Source organism: Gigantopelta aegis, chromosome 10 (genome assembly GCF_016097555.1).
Source record: "Gigantopelta aegis isolate Gae_Host chromosome 10, Gae_host_genome, whole genome shotgun sequence".
NCBI lineage: Eukaryota > Metazoa > Mollusca > Gastropoda > Neomphalida > Peltospiridae > Gigantopelta > Gigantopelta aegis.
In genome coordinates, this window is record NC_054708.1 from 11,743,034 (window position 1) to 11,758,826 (window position 15,793).

The 15,793-nt window shown below is 34.7% G+C and overlaps 1 protein-coding gene across 2 annotated transcripts in view; it reads right to left on the minus strand.

Moving 5' to 3' along the window:
* Nucleotides 1-1,161: 1,161 nt before the first annotated feature.
* Nucleotides 1,162-15,793, minus strand: part of LOC121384644 (protein FAM102B-like) — a 33,734-nt gene continuing 19,102 nt past the window's right edge. The window contains exons 4-9 of one of the 2 annotated variants that reach the window (XM_041515118.1): nucleotides 13,206-13,357; nucleotides 12,568-12,709; nucleotides 10,509-10,563; nucleotides 9,130-9,198; nucleotides 6,002-6,119; nucleotides 1,162-1,952 (exon numbers count right to left, since the gene is read on the minus strand). In XM_041515118.1, coding sequence (XP_041371052.1) covers nucleotides 1,876-1,952; nucleotides 6,002-6,119; nucleotides 9,130-9,198; nucleotides 10,509-10,563; nucleotides 12,568-12,709; nucleotides 13,206-13,357 — 613 coding nt within the window. In that variant the 3' untranslated portion in view covers nucleotides 1,162-1,875. The remainder of the gene's footprint in view (nucleotides 1,953-6,001; nucleotides 6,120-9,129; nucleotides 9,199-10,508; nucleotides 10,564-12,567; nucleotides 12,710-13,205; nucleotides 13,358-15,793) is intronic. The other variant, XM_041515119.1, reaches the window with a different exon arrangement.

Below are 15,793 nucleotides of genomic sequence, written 5' to 3' on the forward strand. Positions count from 1 at the left end.
TTTTGTTTTCTTCCTAGTTCATTTAATTATTATTATTTATTTTAATTATTATCTTCTTTTTATTCTCAACAAAACTGGCCCCTTGTCTGGGAATAAGCCCACTACAAGCTAAGCTCACAATGAGTTGTCTTGGCCCCCTGGGCTTATTTCCGGTCAAATACGGTATTACTACGTCATTTATGCTGTTTTACAAGTCAGGTTGATAAAAGAGAAGTGCCGTGTCAAAAATTACTGCTTTTGTTTACACTGTACATACAGAAAATGGTCAGGAGCTGCCGTCACAAAAACAAAACAAAATGGCTGTCCCCAGTTAGCAGGAATAATCATGTTTTTTTATTAACTCTAAAATTACGCGTTTTTCATTTGCTAAAGTGTCAGTATGTGTTGGTGGTCCGGGTATGCATCTTTCCAACACATAAAGCTCTTGTTTGAGTTGACCCTACCTTTAAAGTTTTAAACAGCTTTTGTGTTTTGTGGTTTGTTCCGTGACAGGAGGGAGCACCGCTTTGTTACTACTTAGCCTCGTACATAGGAAACTAATGTGGTATAGTTGAACGAGACTACATATTTTTATTATTTTTTGTCGGCCTTTATTTTCGCATGAAATATATTTTCACGAATTTCATTCACAAGCGAAAAACACGAAAATAAATTCCACGCGAAAATAAAGTATTCTACAGTAATCAGGACTGTGCTCTTTTGTCTACGATAGGCCACATTACTGCTTTTCCATAGTATGAGGCTTTTTCCATAGTATGAGGCTAAGTATGCAATCATACATTAAACTGTGTTCATTGAATCTGCCCCCCCCCCCTCCCCACCACCACATGTAGTTAAAAATATGTTGTATACAAATAAAACAATTTAACAGCTGTGTTTCATAACACATCTGCAATTACAGACTATCTATTTAAGTAGTTGATACAGAAGATTTTTTACATCTTGAGAATATAATTTTTTAAATATCCACTTTCATTTCCAAAATGTTTTAACATAACTGGGCTAAATGTAATTGTAAAACTTTTATCTTTTTAAAGGCTCTAATTTTTTAACATATAATATATTCTTTTCATGGGTCAGCTAGGCATTACCATTAAAATATTTGGTGCCAAATCACATGAACTTATATCCTGTAAACATCTTATATAACCAAATAACACCTGATGTTCAAACATTTATTACCATAAATAAATAGTCATACTTACATTAATTATTACAAAAATAAATGCAACATTATACAAGAACGGTAACCAGCTTACCACATATCAGTGAACAATTAGAAATCGCCATGAGTTAATGGCAAGTGTCAATCAGTTGACTAATCACAGATGGATGGGTTCAGAGCAAGTTATTCTGATGTCTGACTTACGAAATAAAATCCCTAACATAAAAAAATCATTCTTGCTTTCTTTTAATAAACTGAAAATTGTATTTTTTAACTTTTAAATTATTTTTGCCACTTTGTAGATCTAAAGCGACAAAATTTACTGCAAAGATACTTGCCTATATACCTTTTAATAACTGAAAATACGATTGTTTGATTTATCATTACACAGAGAGTTTAGCTATTACTAATAAATCAATTTTGTCAAGTAATACAGTTGATTATGAATTAACATCACTTGAAATATTTTAAAGGTGCAATTCCTCTCTGACTTTCCCCATCTAACACTTATTACTACAGTCACAGTATTTTGAGGGATGTGATTTGTTCGTCTATAAACATCTTACAAAGTGTGACCTTTCACCACTTCCCTGGTTTTTTCAGCAATAAACGTTTGGAACTTGCTATTGTTCTTTGACTGTCTATTCAATATTCAAGTCAGGATCTCTGAATTAATACTCAATCATGCATGTCCACATTGACAAGGTCTCTCAGCAGGGTTTTTTAACAAATTTTGACTTGTATTTGATTGAATGTGACTGTTTCCAACGCTGACAATAGCACTGATCTGGTTAAAAAAAGAAAAAGAAAGAAGAAAAAAAAGAAAAGAAAAAAAAAGAAAGAAAGAAAATAAGCATTACCTAGAATAATTATACGATGAGAAGTAATATGACAAAAGTAAAAAAAAAAATTGTTTTGTTTAACGACACCACTTGAGCACACATTGATTTATTAATCATCAGCTATTGGATGTCAAACATGCTAATTCTGACAGTCTTAGAAAAGAAACCCGCTACATTCTTTTATATGCATCATCCCATAGACAGGGTAGCACATACCACAGCTTTTGATATACCAGTCGTGGTGCACTGGCTGGAGCAAAAATAGCCCAATGGGCCCACCAACAGGGACTGATTCCAAAATGATGACCCTGTACCACTGGGCTTAACATGACAATTAATTTAATATAAGCATTAGTTAACTCTAACAGCAATGGAATCCTATATGGACATGTATGTACACTGTTCTCGCTGGGTGATAATTAATGGGGGGGTTGCAAACCCCTGCCCCTCAAAAACAGTGACAAGAGGTTTGTTTCCTTTGACGTTGACTGCAAAAAAAGAAGAGGTGCACACAAAAATAAAGGGGGAGGCAAACCATGAAAGAAGGTTGGGAAAACATGAATGTGGGACACAGTGCCTCCTTATAAAGGATGGGCGAAAACAATGAAAAATTAAGAGTTTTTGAGTTATTAGCAACTGCAGTATAACATGTTTGCAATAAACATCGTAGAATTAATTTTATAATAAGTAACCAGTAGAATATTAACATAGCAAACATACAGATGTTTGTAATAGCATAATTTATTATCAAAATCATAGAAATTATATACCAAAATTGTAACCGAGAGACAGGAACAAGAGAACACTTGGTACTGTAGACCAAATTTCAGTGACTATTAGCAACATGATAGTGGATGAGGATTTGTTTTTAAGATCAAAATTAAAGGAATTTACAGAACTGCCAGTTAATACACTTTTTAAGCTATTTGACTCCATATTATTACATACCTATTCAATCTTACTATAGTAATAAAGACATTTTCAAACTGTGTGATAAATTTATTTTGTATCACACATATGTGCGATATGGACCAGAACTTTTAAATGGGGAATTCCCTTTTTCTTTTTACTGCAGTTAGCGCCTTTTATTTACTGATGTCATATATTATTTACAAATGACGTTGTGACCTGCAGAACGTTCAGAAATTAAAACTTGCAAACTTCATGATTACAGGAAGTTTATTATACAGATGAGTATTGTAATTTCGAGACCCTAAAGTTTGACTAGTATTCGGACAAATGTTTTAGACTGATTTTTAAATACTTGATGCGCAGCAAACCAGTAGACGTTATATTGGAACAGTTGTAACTTGCGATCAGTCTAAATTAAATGCTCAGTATATATAGAGTCGAGCCAAAAGTTTTAAAGAAAGGAGCGGCTAAATTATCTACTGCTATTTTATTTCTAGAGGAATATATATTAGACATAATATTTTACAAATGCTGAAAATTATTTAAAGGAATATATATTAGACATAATATTTTACAATGTTGAAAATTATTTTAATGTAAACAGGAATCCAAAAGTGTCACAAAAGTTGAAAAATACTAACATCACATAATGAGGTTTAAAAAACAAACATTTGGAACATCAATGTAGTATAGAAGTACCATCGATAAAGTGAAAGTAACTTGGCCACTGGAAAACAAGAAAAAGGAATCTGGAAGTGTATCTATTTTGTTTCAGTACTAGATCTGATATTTAGTCCGTTTACAATATTGTTAACTTCAGCAAGCATTAAAGAATCTGTTTTATATACTAAAAGGCAAAAGTTATTGTGACATGGATTGTTTGGAGTAATAAATTTGTGAATGGATTTATGGATGTAAACCAGAGAAAATGTGCATGAAACATGGAATATTCGGGAGAAATCCTGTCCAGTGTTCACCATAAAAGGCCAGACATTCAGTCGCATATCATTGCTACTCTGTGCAGCCTTCAGAAGTCCAAAAGTAAAAAAACCCACCATTAGTGAACTGTTTGATGCAATTTTGTCATGCCACGTCTCAGTGAAAATGACAGATGGCGAGTTATAGGGATGCTTGAATCTGAGACCTCACAGCGTGATGTCGCAAGTCAATTCAACGTCTACAGAAACACCATATGGCATTTATGGCAATAATATCAACAAAACAACCAGGTCAGGGATCATCCCCACAGCGGGCGACCACCTGTTTAGCGCTGAAACCATATGCAGTGATGTAACAAAAGAAGCGATATCTCCTAGGAGAATATCGCAGATTATAGTGCCAACGATATCTCCTACAAAAGCCTTTAATGGATGATAAACACACTTAATTTGACATTGTCATTTCAATTTTATATTCACTTTTAACATTATTGTTAATTAACAAGATGTGTATTTATGTATATCATATATGCATTGTAAGGTATTTGTGTGTGGAACATGCTGTGAAATGATTGGCAATCCAAATAAACATTTGTATTTGTATAAAGATGTTATGTGGGGCTGATAAATGTCAGTAATATGAGACTGAATGTCAGTAATGTGAGACTGGATGTCAGTAATATGAGACTGAATGTCAGTAATGTGAGTCTGGATGTCAGTAATATGAGACTGGATGTCAGTAACAGGATTAACTTTCTGACACAATAGATGAAGATTTCTGCTGCAGCCACTCTCTGCTGTTCTGTGTTGGTATGATCCCTTATTTCTTTCCATCAGAATACACACATGTATGTCGACTAGTGTTGGGAATCGGTTGGTAGTTCACCACCAATCATCGCTTATAATCCGTTGGCACCAATCGGTCAACATTCCATTATAAACTTGGTTACAAAAATGTGAATTATAAGCACCGAGCACCTATTGTCGTATTCATTGGGATATATAATATACTCTTTTCAAATCGCTAATTTTACAATTAATAACCATTTAATATAATTTTTCTTTACACACACAAAATCAAACCCCAACATATTTTCATCATTTCCATCAAATAAAATGGACGAAAGATTACAGTTACATTTCCCCACACAATCGATTGAGGATGTTTATAGCTGAACACCTAATGGGTAAAACCAAATCGATCAACTTTTGTTGTAATGATTGAAAGAAAGAAGTGTTTTATTTAACGACGCACTCAACACATTTTATTTACGGTTATATGGCGTCAGACATATGGTTCAGGACCACACAGATTTTGAGAGGAAACCCGCTGTCGCCACTACATGGGCTACTCTTCCGATTGGCAGCAAGGGATCTTTTATTTGCGCTTCCCACAGGCAGGATAGCACAAACCATGGCCTTTGTTGAACCAGTTATGGATCACTGGTCGGTGCAAGTGGTTTACACCTACCCATTGAGCCTTGCGGAGCACTCACTCAGGGTTTGGAGTCGGTATCTGGATTAAAAATCCCATCCTCGACTGGGATCCGAACCCAGTACCTACCAGCCTGTAGACCGATGGCCTGCCACGACGCCACCGAGGCCGGTCCTGTAATGATCGATCACTGGAACATCACTAATGTTGACATTCAGCCCAAGTACTCTGACATTGTTTCTGCCAGAAAGAAATGTTTGGGTATGGGGCTATGGAATTGAATGCAACCAGTCAACAGAGGGTATGGGGACCTCCCCCAGAAAGAAAATGGGTTAAATTTAGGGTTAGGGTTAAGAAAATCATACAGTAATGTTAAGTCATTAATTTTGACAAAAAGTTAACTTTAAAAAATTAAATCTGCAAAAATATTTGGGTATGGCACCATATCCGTTTTACCCTCTGGCAGAAACCCGGTAAGAGAGCTAGATGGACATTTGGATAGTTATCAACACTCTCTAACCTTTAGCCTGAGTATTCTGACGGTAAGAGAGCTAGATGGACATTTGGATAGTTATCAACATTCTCTAACCTTTAGCCCGAGTATTCTGACGGTAAGAGAGCTAGATGGACATTTGGATAGTTATCAACACTCTGGGCTAGTTGACATCATGCCAAAGGACAAAGAGTTTGTTTTGTAAAATAAACTCACTTTCCTCCTGGCTGTCATCTAAACCAAGGTCCGTGTCTTTGATGAGCTCCTCCACCAGATCTTCAGCATTCACGCGCGTTTCTCCCACCCTCCGATCCTTGACACTTTCATCAATCTTCTGAACAAAAATAAGATTTTTTTTTTTTATTATTACTCTTCTGTTCTACTTGATGTGACATCTATTGACTCAGAATATAATTATTGTGATGTAGTGAGATATAATGCTCAAATTAACTCAAAATATGTTTGCACTGTGGTGACAGAAATGTTCAAACCATAAATATGAACTCAGAATAGGTTTGTGCTGTAAAAAAGAGAATGCTCAAATTAGGAATATTAATCAGAATCTGATTGTGTTGTAGGGAGATAATCCTAAACTCAGAAATATCCACTCACAATACAATTGTGCTTAGTGAGAGAATGCTCAAATCAAAAATACATACACTCACAATACAATTGTGCTATAATGAGAGAATGCTCAAATCAGAAATATTAACTCTGGATATGATTCTGCTGTAGTGACTTAATGTGCAAATCGTAAACTGATATGATATGTTGCATAACACAGCTTGGTTATGAACAAGTCAAAATAAGGGCAAGAACAGTCACAATTAATCATCTTTTTGGGTGTGTTTTTTGTCATTTCAGAATATAATAATGTGACCTAATTAATGACTCCCAATTAATCATGTTTTTGGGTGGGGTTTTTTTTGTTGTCATTTCTGAATATAATAATGTGACCTAATTACTGAACAACATTGTCTACCATGGTAACTGAACATTGTTTCAAAAGCAATAATGTTCCATTATGTTTGTTACCCAATTCCTACAATGTCAAGATTTATGGGCATTGAGTGTGCAGTATAAAGACCATAACTTGATAGAATTGATTTCAAATATCAATACCATCCATGAAAGGATTCAAGAGTTGTAAAGTAAAAAATGCTTATCAAGGTTGAAAATGATCTGCTGATGGTTGGAGACGCTTTTATAACAGTACAATGTATTGGTTCTGATTACATAACTGATTTAACATGCATTGCTAAATAACAGATGTTTTTAATAACCAATTCCCATTACATAAAATTTACATTTCACAAAACTAACACAAAAGTCAACTTGATTAACATTCAATAATGCAAACAAAAAACACCAACAATACAATAATTCCATGGAATTAGATCTATGTCTCGGTTAACAAATTTATTTATTTTTGGAGTGAAATTAAGATTTTACTTTTTTAAAATCTAATTATCTTTATTTAAAATTAAAGCAAAAAACAAACAAAACAAAAAACAACCAACAACATGCACTGTGGTGAATATAGTTATGACTAAGTTTCACTGATTTTGGATCGACTATTTGTGAAAGAGAGCCAAATGCTAAAATTGAAGGTAGAGATAAACGCAAAAGTTGATGTCACCTCTGGAAAGATAACTTGTACTTGTATTATGGTCCTCGATGTAAGATAACTTGTACATGTGTATTATGGTCCTCGATGTAAAATAACTTGTACATGTGTATTATGGTCCTCGATGTAAGATAACTTTTACATGTGTATTATGGTCCTCGATGTAAGATAACTTGTACATGTGTATTATGGTCCTCAAGGTAAGATAACTTGTACATGTGTATTATGGTTCTCGATGTAAGATAACTTGTACATGTGTATTATGGTCCTCGATGTAAGATAACTTGTACATGTGTATTATGGTCCTCGATGTAAGATAACTTGTACATGTGTATTATGGTCCTCGATGTAAGATAACTTGTACATGTGTATTATGGTCCTCGATGTAAGATAACTTGTACATGTGTATTATGGTCCTCAAGGTAAGATAACTTGTACATGTGTATTATGGTCCTCGATGTAAGATAACTTGTACATGTGTATTATGGTCCTCGGTGTAAGATAACTTGTACATGTGTATTATGGTCCTCGATGTAAGATAACTTGTACATGTGTATTATGGTCCTCGATGTAAAAAAATTTTAGGATTATTTCATTTCATTTCAACTTCTTTTCGTGCTTGTATCCAATTAAGATTCAAGCACACTGTCCTGGGTGCACACCTCGGCTGTCTGGGCTGTCTATCCAGGACAGTGGGTTAGTTGTTAGTTGGTTAGTGAGAGAGAAAAGGGTGTAGTGGTCCTTACACCTACCCAGTGAGTCGTTAAAACTCACTCTGGGTGTGGGGTGGGGCGGGACGTAGTTCAGTGGGAAAACACTTGCTCGATGCATGGTCCAACTAGAATCGATCCCCGTCGGTGGGCCTATTGGGCTATTTTTCGCTCTAGCCAGTGCACCACGACTGGTATATCAAAGGCTGTGGTATGTGCTATCCTGTCTGTGGGATGGTACGTATAAAAGATCCCATGCTACTAATGGAAAAATGTAGCGGGTGTCATCTCTATGACTGTGTCAAAATGACCAAATGTTTGACATCCAACAGCCGATGATTAATAAATCAATGTGCTCTAGTGGTGTCGTTAAACAAAACAAACTTCACTCTGGGTGTGAGCCGGTACCGAGCTACGAACCCTGTACCTACCAGCCTCATGTCCGATGGCTTAACCACGACACCACTGAGGCCAGTGGATTGATTAAAGCTCCTCTAACTTAGATTATGGGGAGTCATTTAAGATATCACCATATTGATACAGGGATAGCTCTGCCACTCGACAAATTTGCAAATTTAGGAACTGGCAAAATGTTTTGCATTTTTTAGATAATTTGGTGTAATTTTCTGATCACCCAGAGAGCAAGCCCTGTGATACCATATAAATTCACATGTTAAGGGGAGCCAAAAATTAGTCTTTTTGAACTAATTACAGCGAAAGTTTCTCTTGTTTAACTACACCACTAGAGCACACTGATTTATTAATCATCAGCTATTGGACGTCAAACATTTGCTAATTTTGACATATAGTCTTAGGAGATGAAACCTCTTACATTTTCCCATTAGTAGTAAGGAATAATTTCACAGGAGATATGGAGAGCGAGAGTGAAAGATCCTCAAAATGGAGAGAAGAAATTTATTTTTTTTAATTAAAAAACAACAACAAAGAAAAAAAAGAGAAAAAATCCTAAAACAACACGAAGCAAACACTAGACAATGAATGCAGACCATTAGTCCATCGAGTGGTAATCCTGCAACGTCACGAAAGTAGACAAGGTGAGGTAACTCTCGCCCGTCCTGACAGACAAGAAAGATTAACTTAAAGTCAGTATTTTGTCTCGTTTTAACGTTAAATCTCGAAAACCTATGGATTAATTATAAGTTTTTCTACTCACAGTTAAAAAAAAATAGGAAGACAGGAAATGATACATAGGTTACAACATTAAAAACTACAGAAAATAATTCCAGTTTACACCAAAGAAAGAATTCTTTTTTAAAGTATTATATTATTGCTTGAAATTTTAATTTTATTAGCATGTTCAATATATATTGTTAAAAAATATGGATTCATTAACGGTTTTACTCCACAGGGCTAAAAAAAAAAATAATACAGAAAACTACATACATGTAGGTTATGACATTATAAACTAAAGAGAAAAAATTCAAGTTTACACTAAAGAAATATACCTGTATGTGTGTGTGTGTTTGTGTGTGTGTGTGTATATATATCTATATATATATATATATATATAAAAATTAAATTTAGTTTCTCAGTAAATTGCTAAAGGATATAAAGAAACACATTTTGTGCAGTAAAACAGAAAACAGATGATTCTAGGTTATAACATATATGACATCAGTCTTTGGCATCCAAGGTGCACGATCTCATTCGGATGTACAAGAGCTTCTTAATTTCATCTCAGAAGCATTATTTATCACCCACCTAACAATATGTTAACAGTGTGCCTTCCGTTGACCATTTGAAAAGAAGCTGCTCTGACCCCAGTCTGGCCCAGTATTGGAATATCATTATACTGAATCAATGATTGTTAAACGTGTTATTCTAAATTTCTTTTTGTCAATATGTGCAAGCTTTACTGAAGATTTTCTCTATGGCATACAGGTTATGGTCTTGTATGACACACCTATCAACATGACCTTCATGTCGGTACTCTTTGCTGACTCCCAACTCATCAGCTGGTAGGTAAATTCAGGGCAAAGAAGCGGTGGGCACATCTAATCTGTAGTTCTGCCCTATTAGAGCTTACATAACACAGACAAGACAGTCTTTCACCTGACTACTGATTTGACCATCAAGTCTATGAACAATTAATTAGGTAATGAAAACTTAGCATTATTAAGGCGACGCCAAATGACACAAGTTCCTCGTATGAGAACAGTCATGAAAATAGCTGACTGCATAGCAACCAATGAAATCATAATGCTTGTCTTGTCAATTGGCTATTCTCGTACAAGACACTTGTATCGTATGGTGTTGCCTTTATACAAATACCTGAAGGTATGGATAATCTAAAGAAATCACATACACCACTGATTTTTAGTGAACAAAATTTATTTATTAGAAATAATTTGCCTAAATGACTCACCCTTCTTCTATCTGACTTGCTATGGTCCCCTAGTGATGATCCTAAACTTGGGGTTCTGAAATGAAAAGGAATTCAGGGTACTTTTGTACAAGGCATTCTTGCTGCCAGGACTAAAAGTAGACAGAAAATTTACTTATCAGGCAGCAATGATTTAAACTACATACCGGGTATGCCAATTTTAATGTCTCTTTTTTATTATTATTATTATTTATTTTTATAAATCAAAACATACTTCCCTTTTCCTTTTTTTTTGTTATTTTATATTCACTCTCATTAAAATCCATTGAAGCAACTTTTTATTGCTCAAGTTTAGAGCCGACAGCAAAAAGATTCCAGGCAGCATTCCAATCGCATCCTGGAACTGTTCCAAGGATTCATCTCTCAACTTGTTAAAGCTGAATATATTCCATGACATTCCTCAAGCAAAAAATATAGTTGGTTCATGGTTACAAGAGATAAGCAGGTGTTGTAGCTGGACAGACCAGCACCATGATGTGAATAACAAATGTTTTTAAACATGTTGCTAGATGGGGAAAAAAAGGAAATGGAAATTCAAAGGAAAAAAAAGCAATGGGGGATATTGGATGAAAAAAACAATGAAAAACAGATATTTCAGCAGATGCTGAAATAAGTCATGAATGGTCGATTAGGTTACTAGGAAAAAATATTCTTCAGTGATTGGTAGATTGCTGCAACTGCACCAGTAGGACAACATAGCCAACCACTTTAATTTGAAGTCCATGTCAAAAAAGAACTGCTTAGACCCTAGACAAATACCAATTATCATAGACTCGGTTGATATTTTCCATATTAAAAAATACTCATGACGAATCCTCTACATATTATATATTACTCATTGTGACAGACACAGCCGTCTGCACATTAACTTTTGACTGGGGTCTGAAACAACTGGAGTAGCACTTTAATGATCAAAAGCCAGTGCATGGAGTAATTAACCCAAGAAGGTTCCCCTATTAGTTAGATGGTATCTGTATTGTTGGTAGTTTTAGAGAATTAGTGTGGCCATTATTTCGCCACTCGTCCATAAATGGCAGGACTGCCAAAGATGGGACCCAGCTGCCAAAAATCCAAATAGGGGATATAAGCTGAGAGTTCGTTCTGTATAGGGACTTGGGTGGCCAGCACGTATAGAGAGGCGGTGGAAACGCTGTCTGCTGGGCGAACTTTATTAGTCCAATGGACATAGGTAACTATATTTTACTGCTCTGTAGTAACTGAAAAGTATTTGGTTGTGGCATTCAAGTATTATAATTATGTGTATTCTTGTTTTGCTTAGTGGGGGGAGGACAGCTGGTAATCTAAGTCAGACTGACTAAAGTAAACTGTAGGCGTCGCTTGCCCAAAATATATATAGAGAGGTTATAATATCTATAGGTGGTAATCCTAATATCATGACCAGTTAAATTGTAGGTCCTCTGAATATTGGATGTAGGGAAGACTGAAGATAATAATTATATCTATAGGTGGTAATTCTAGTATCATGACCTGGTAAATTGTAGGTCCTCTGAATATTGGATGTAGGGAAGACTGAAGATAATAATTAATTACCTCTATAGGTGGTAATCCTAATATCATGACCGGGTAAATTATAGGTCCTCTGAATATTAGATGTAGAGAAGACTGAGGATAATAATTCCTTATTCTACAGTTGGGTGAGGTTTTAACTGTGAGGGGTAGCGATGTCCCTAATTGTCAAGTGATTATGTTTACGTGTGGTGCTCAGCCTAGAGGTGGTGTGACACCGGTTTTAACAGGCCATGTAAGTGCTGTAACACTTGCCTGGTATTATATAATACATATTAGAAACTAAACTTGTGTTGTTGTCTTTCTAGTGAATTTAACGTTGGTTAATAGTAAATATAAATATATATACGATCCTGTTCCCTGAATACCTCTAGAGCCAGCCACTCCGGTAGAAAACTACCAGATACAGGGAGATCTATATGTATAGGCTAAAATTATCTAAAATAAATAAATGCATAAATAAATAAATAATTAAATGTATAAATAAATTAATAAATAATGGAGGGCTATATACCTGGTGTGAGAACAGGAGGGATCACCAACACTCGACTGACGACTGTGGTAGCCTGATCCCCGCGACAATTCACTTGCATAACTAGAATTTCTGGAATGACTTTTTTCAAATTCCTTTTCTTGCTGCTCTGTGTCTAATGGTTCTGGGAAAAACAAAACACACATTATACACCTGCAAGAAAAGATTAAATTGTATATTGGGCTCCAAGTAAATCGTAAGGACTGTGACGTTTTAACATTTTATGATTTGTGAGTAACATGTTAATAACAATTATTGAAATACTTAAAGGAAAAGATTTTCTTGCAGGAAGGTGACTTTCCCCATTCAAGTTTCAAGTGCAAACCCTCATTTTATTAAAAAAAAAAAATTAAATTGAATTACACCATCAGAATACATCGATTTATTAATCATTGACAATTAACAATTCTTAAACAAAATCCACTAAATTTTTTCATTATGAGCAAGGGATCTTTTACGTGCACTTTCCCACAGACAGGAAAGCTTGCTATACTAGTCATGAGCCATTTTAGATTGAGAAAAAAGGGTTTAACATCTTTGTGAGCATACTAAATGTATAGCAAGCACTAACTTATTTTCACTTCAAAATGTAGAACAATGTAAAAAAAATATATATATACCTTTTGCAGGAATGGGCATTTTGTCTTTTCTTGGAAGACTACCAAAGCCGCTGCTGTTCGAAGCTAGACTGCATTCACTGCAACCATCATGAATGGGAGTTTCCGCTACGGTCAGAGTCACCTTCTCCGAGCTGACGGTTAGTTGACTAGGCCTAAATGGAAACACAAGAATGAAAACGACTTTAATTACACTTCCATTTTATTTCAAAAAGTGTAAAGGTAGTACTAGACCAAATAACTTCCGGCTGGGTCAAAGTTCGAGGTGCACCGAACTTTTGATAGAGAAGTGAACACCACAAGTCCTGTGATTGGTTATAAATGTGAGTGTGTTGGTTGTAAAAAATAATAGTTTTATCTGGGTTAAAAAAAAATGCAATTTTATTTCATCTAGTACCAATGTGTCAATTAGCCTTGTGCTTGAAACATCTATGGGGTACCTGTAAAAAAAAGTACTCAAATTTTGTGCGGAACTAGGGTAGTCATAGACGCTACCCGTGATCTCAGAAACGAGCAGCTTGACCCCCATTTTTTTTTTTATTCACTTTAAGTGTGAGGGGTGGTAGTATTTATATCCGTGGCATTTATGTCGGTTGATACGTTGCAGGTAGGAGTTTTAACCACATATGTTACTATTGTCGTCTATGGGATTTGATTTGGTAGTATACACCCTATAGCACATATTCAGTGCATAATAAAAAATATTATGATTTTGTCATTTTATTTAATTAAACTATACTGGTTGATTAATTAGCCATCACTCGACCATGCAAGTTCACAATGACCTTGACCGTGACAATAATCTCTGTACATGGCTCTGAATGGTGAATGGAGTTTGAATCAAAGTTAGCACTGAAGAAAAGTTGGTCTTGGCCTATAATTCATACTGTAAAGATTTCAATAATTTATTTTTACATGGTATTTGACTTGCCATATACAACTGCTCTTAAATATGGTATTATATATAGGCAACCTGAACTAAGATTTTAATAGCAATTTATTTTTATATTAAAAATAGCATGTGCCAATAGTGTGTTAATGTCTTTAGTTTCCATTAACATTGTTAATTTTTTATGTATGAAATTCTGAAAACTCAAATTTGTAAAGAACTTGATTTTTATTGTCATTTTGACATATTTATAGGATGCTAAGTTATATTTTAGACAAAATAGTAGTTTTATGAAAACTTTTAAGTAAATTTGAAGAAAAACTTTACCAAAAACATAATTAAATTTGTTGTCACTATTGTGCCTTCTATTCTTATTTGTACATAACAATAAGGTTGTTAAATATATACTTAGATCTCCAGATCATTTTTTTTTCTTAATAATCACTTAGTTAGCTCTCATGAAAAGCATTTTGAGTTTATACTAGATTCAGAACCAATTGTTTTCAGATTTGATTATCTGCCTTGGGTTAAGTTGATAATTTATTTTATTGTTAAAGCTGTATTACCTAATGTTACTAGCTAAATAAAATGCTGGATTACAGATTGTAGGAATACATCTAATATACATATTGTATTCATCCGGATTAGAAAATAATGCAAGAAAATAGATGTTCGGGTAATTTTGTCATTTAAAAATAGTTTTTTTCAGTAATTAATCAAAAATAAATGTGTGAAAGCTGCATGATAATTCCAGATATCACAACTATTAAAACCTCCAACTACAGTAGGCTATAAATAAAATATAGTCAGGAATATTGGTGGCTGCCAATGGTTTTCATGGTTCATTATGAAAATCAGCATGGCCGATGGATTTGAAATTCCCACACCTGGTAACTTGAAGACACCCACACCCAGCATACAGGATTTCCTCCCAACACTAATGTTCAGGACATTAAGTCATTACTTCATACAGGTACAGTCATGTTTGTGTTTCCTTCCTCAGACAGTGTATTTTTTTAATACTGATATTTCTTTGATGTGCCTGTTAAGGTCTTCATAATCTAGGGGTCAATCATGTGCATGTGTTTTATGGAATTCTTTAAAGAGGTAGAGGTACTCTGACTATCTTTGTTGTCTCTATATATATACCTGAGTACACACACTCAACTGAAAGTAAATATCTTCAGGAGTTTTATTTTAAAACATTTTGTTGTTTAATATGACATATTGCACTTGTACAAAACTATATGCAATATATATGTTTTTTGAAGTGTACATTATATTAGGTTGCACTGTAGAAACAACAGTTCCAGTGAGGTTGTCAGTTTATGTCAGAATACACCAGATCCTGGTTGTCATAAAGACACATAGCTGGACACTTTTTGAAAAATGTATGTTATCAGTATAGGTAGTACTAAACCAAATAACTTCCGGCTGGGTCAAAGTTCGAGGTGCACCAAACTTTTGATAGAGAAGTGAACACCACAAGTCCTGTGATTGGTTATAAATGTGAGTGTGTTGGTTGTAAAAAATAATAGTTTTATCTGGGTTAAAAAAAAATGCAATTTTATTTCATCTAGTACCAATGTGTCAAGTAGCCTTGTGCTTGAAACATGTATGGGGTACCTGTAAAAAAAAGTACTCGAATTTTGTGCGGAACTAGGGTAGTCATAGACACTACCCGTTATCTCAGAAACGAGCA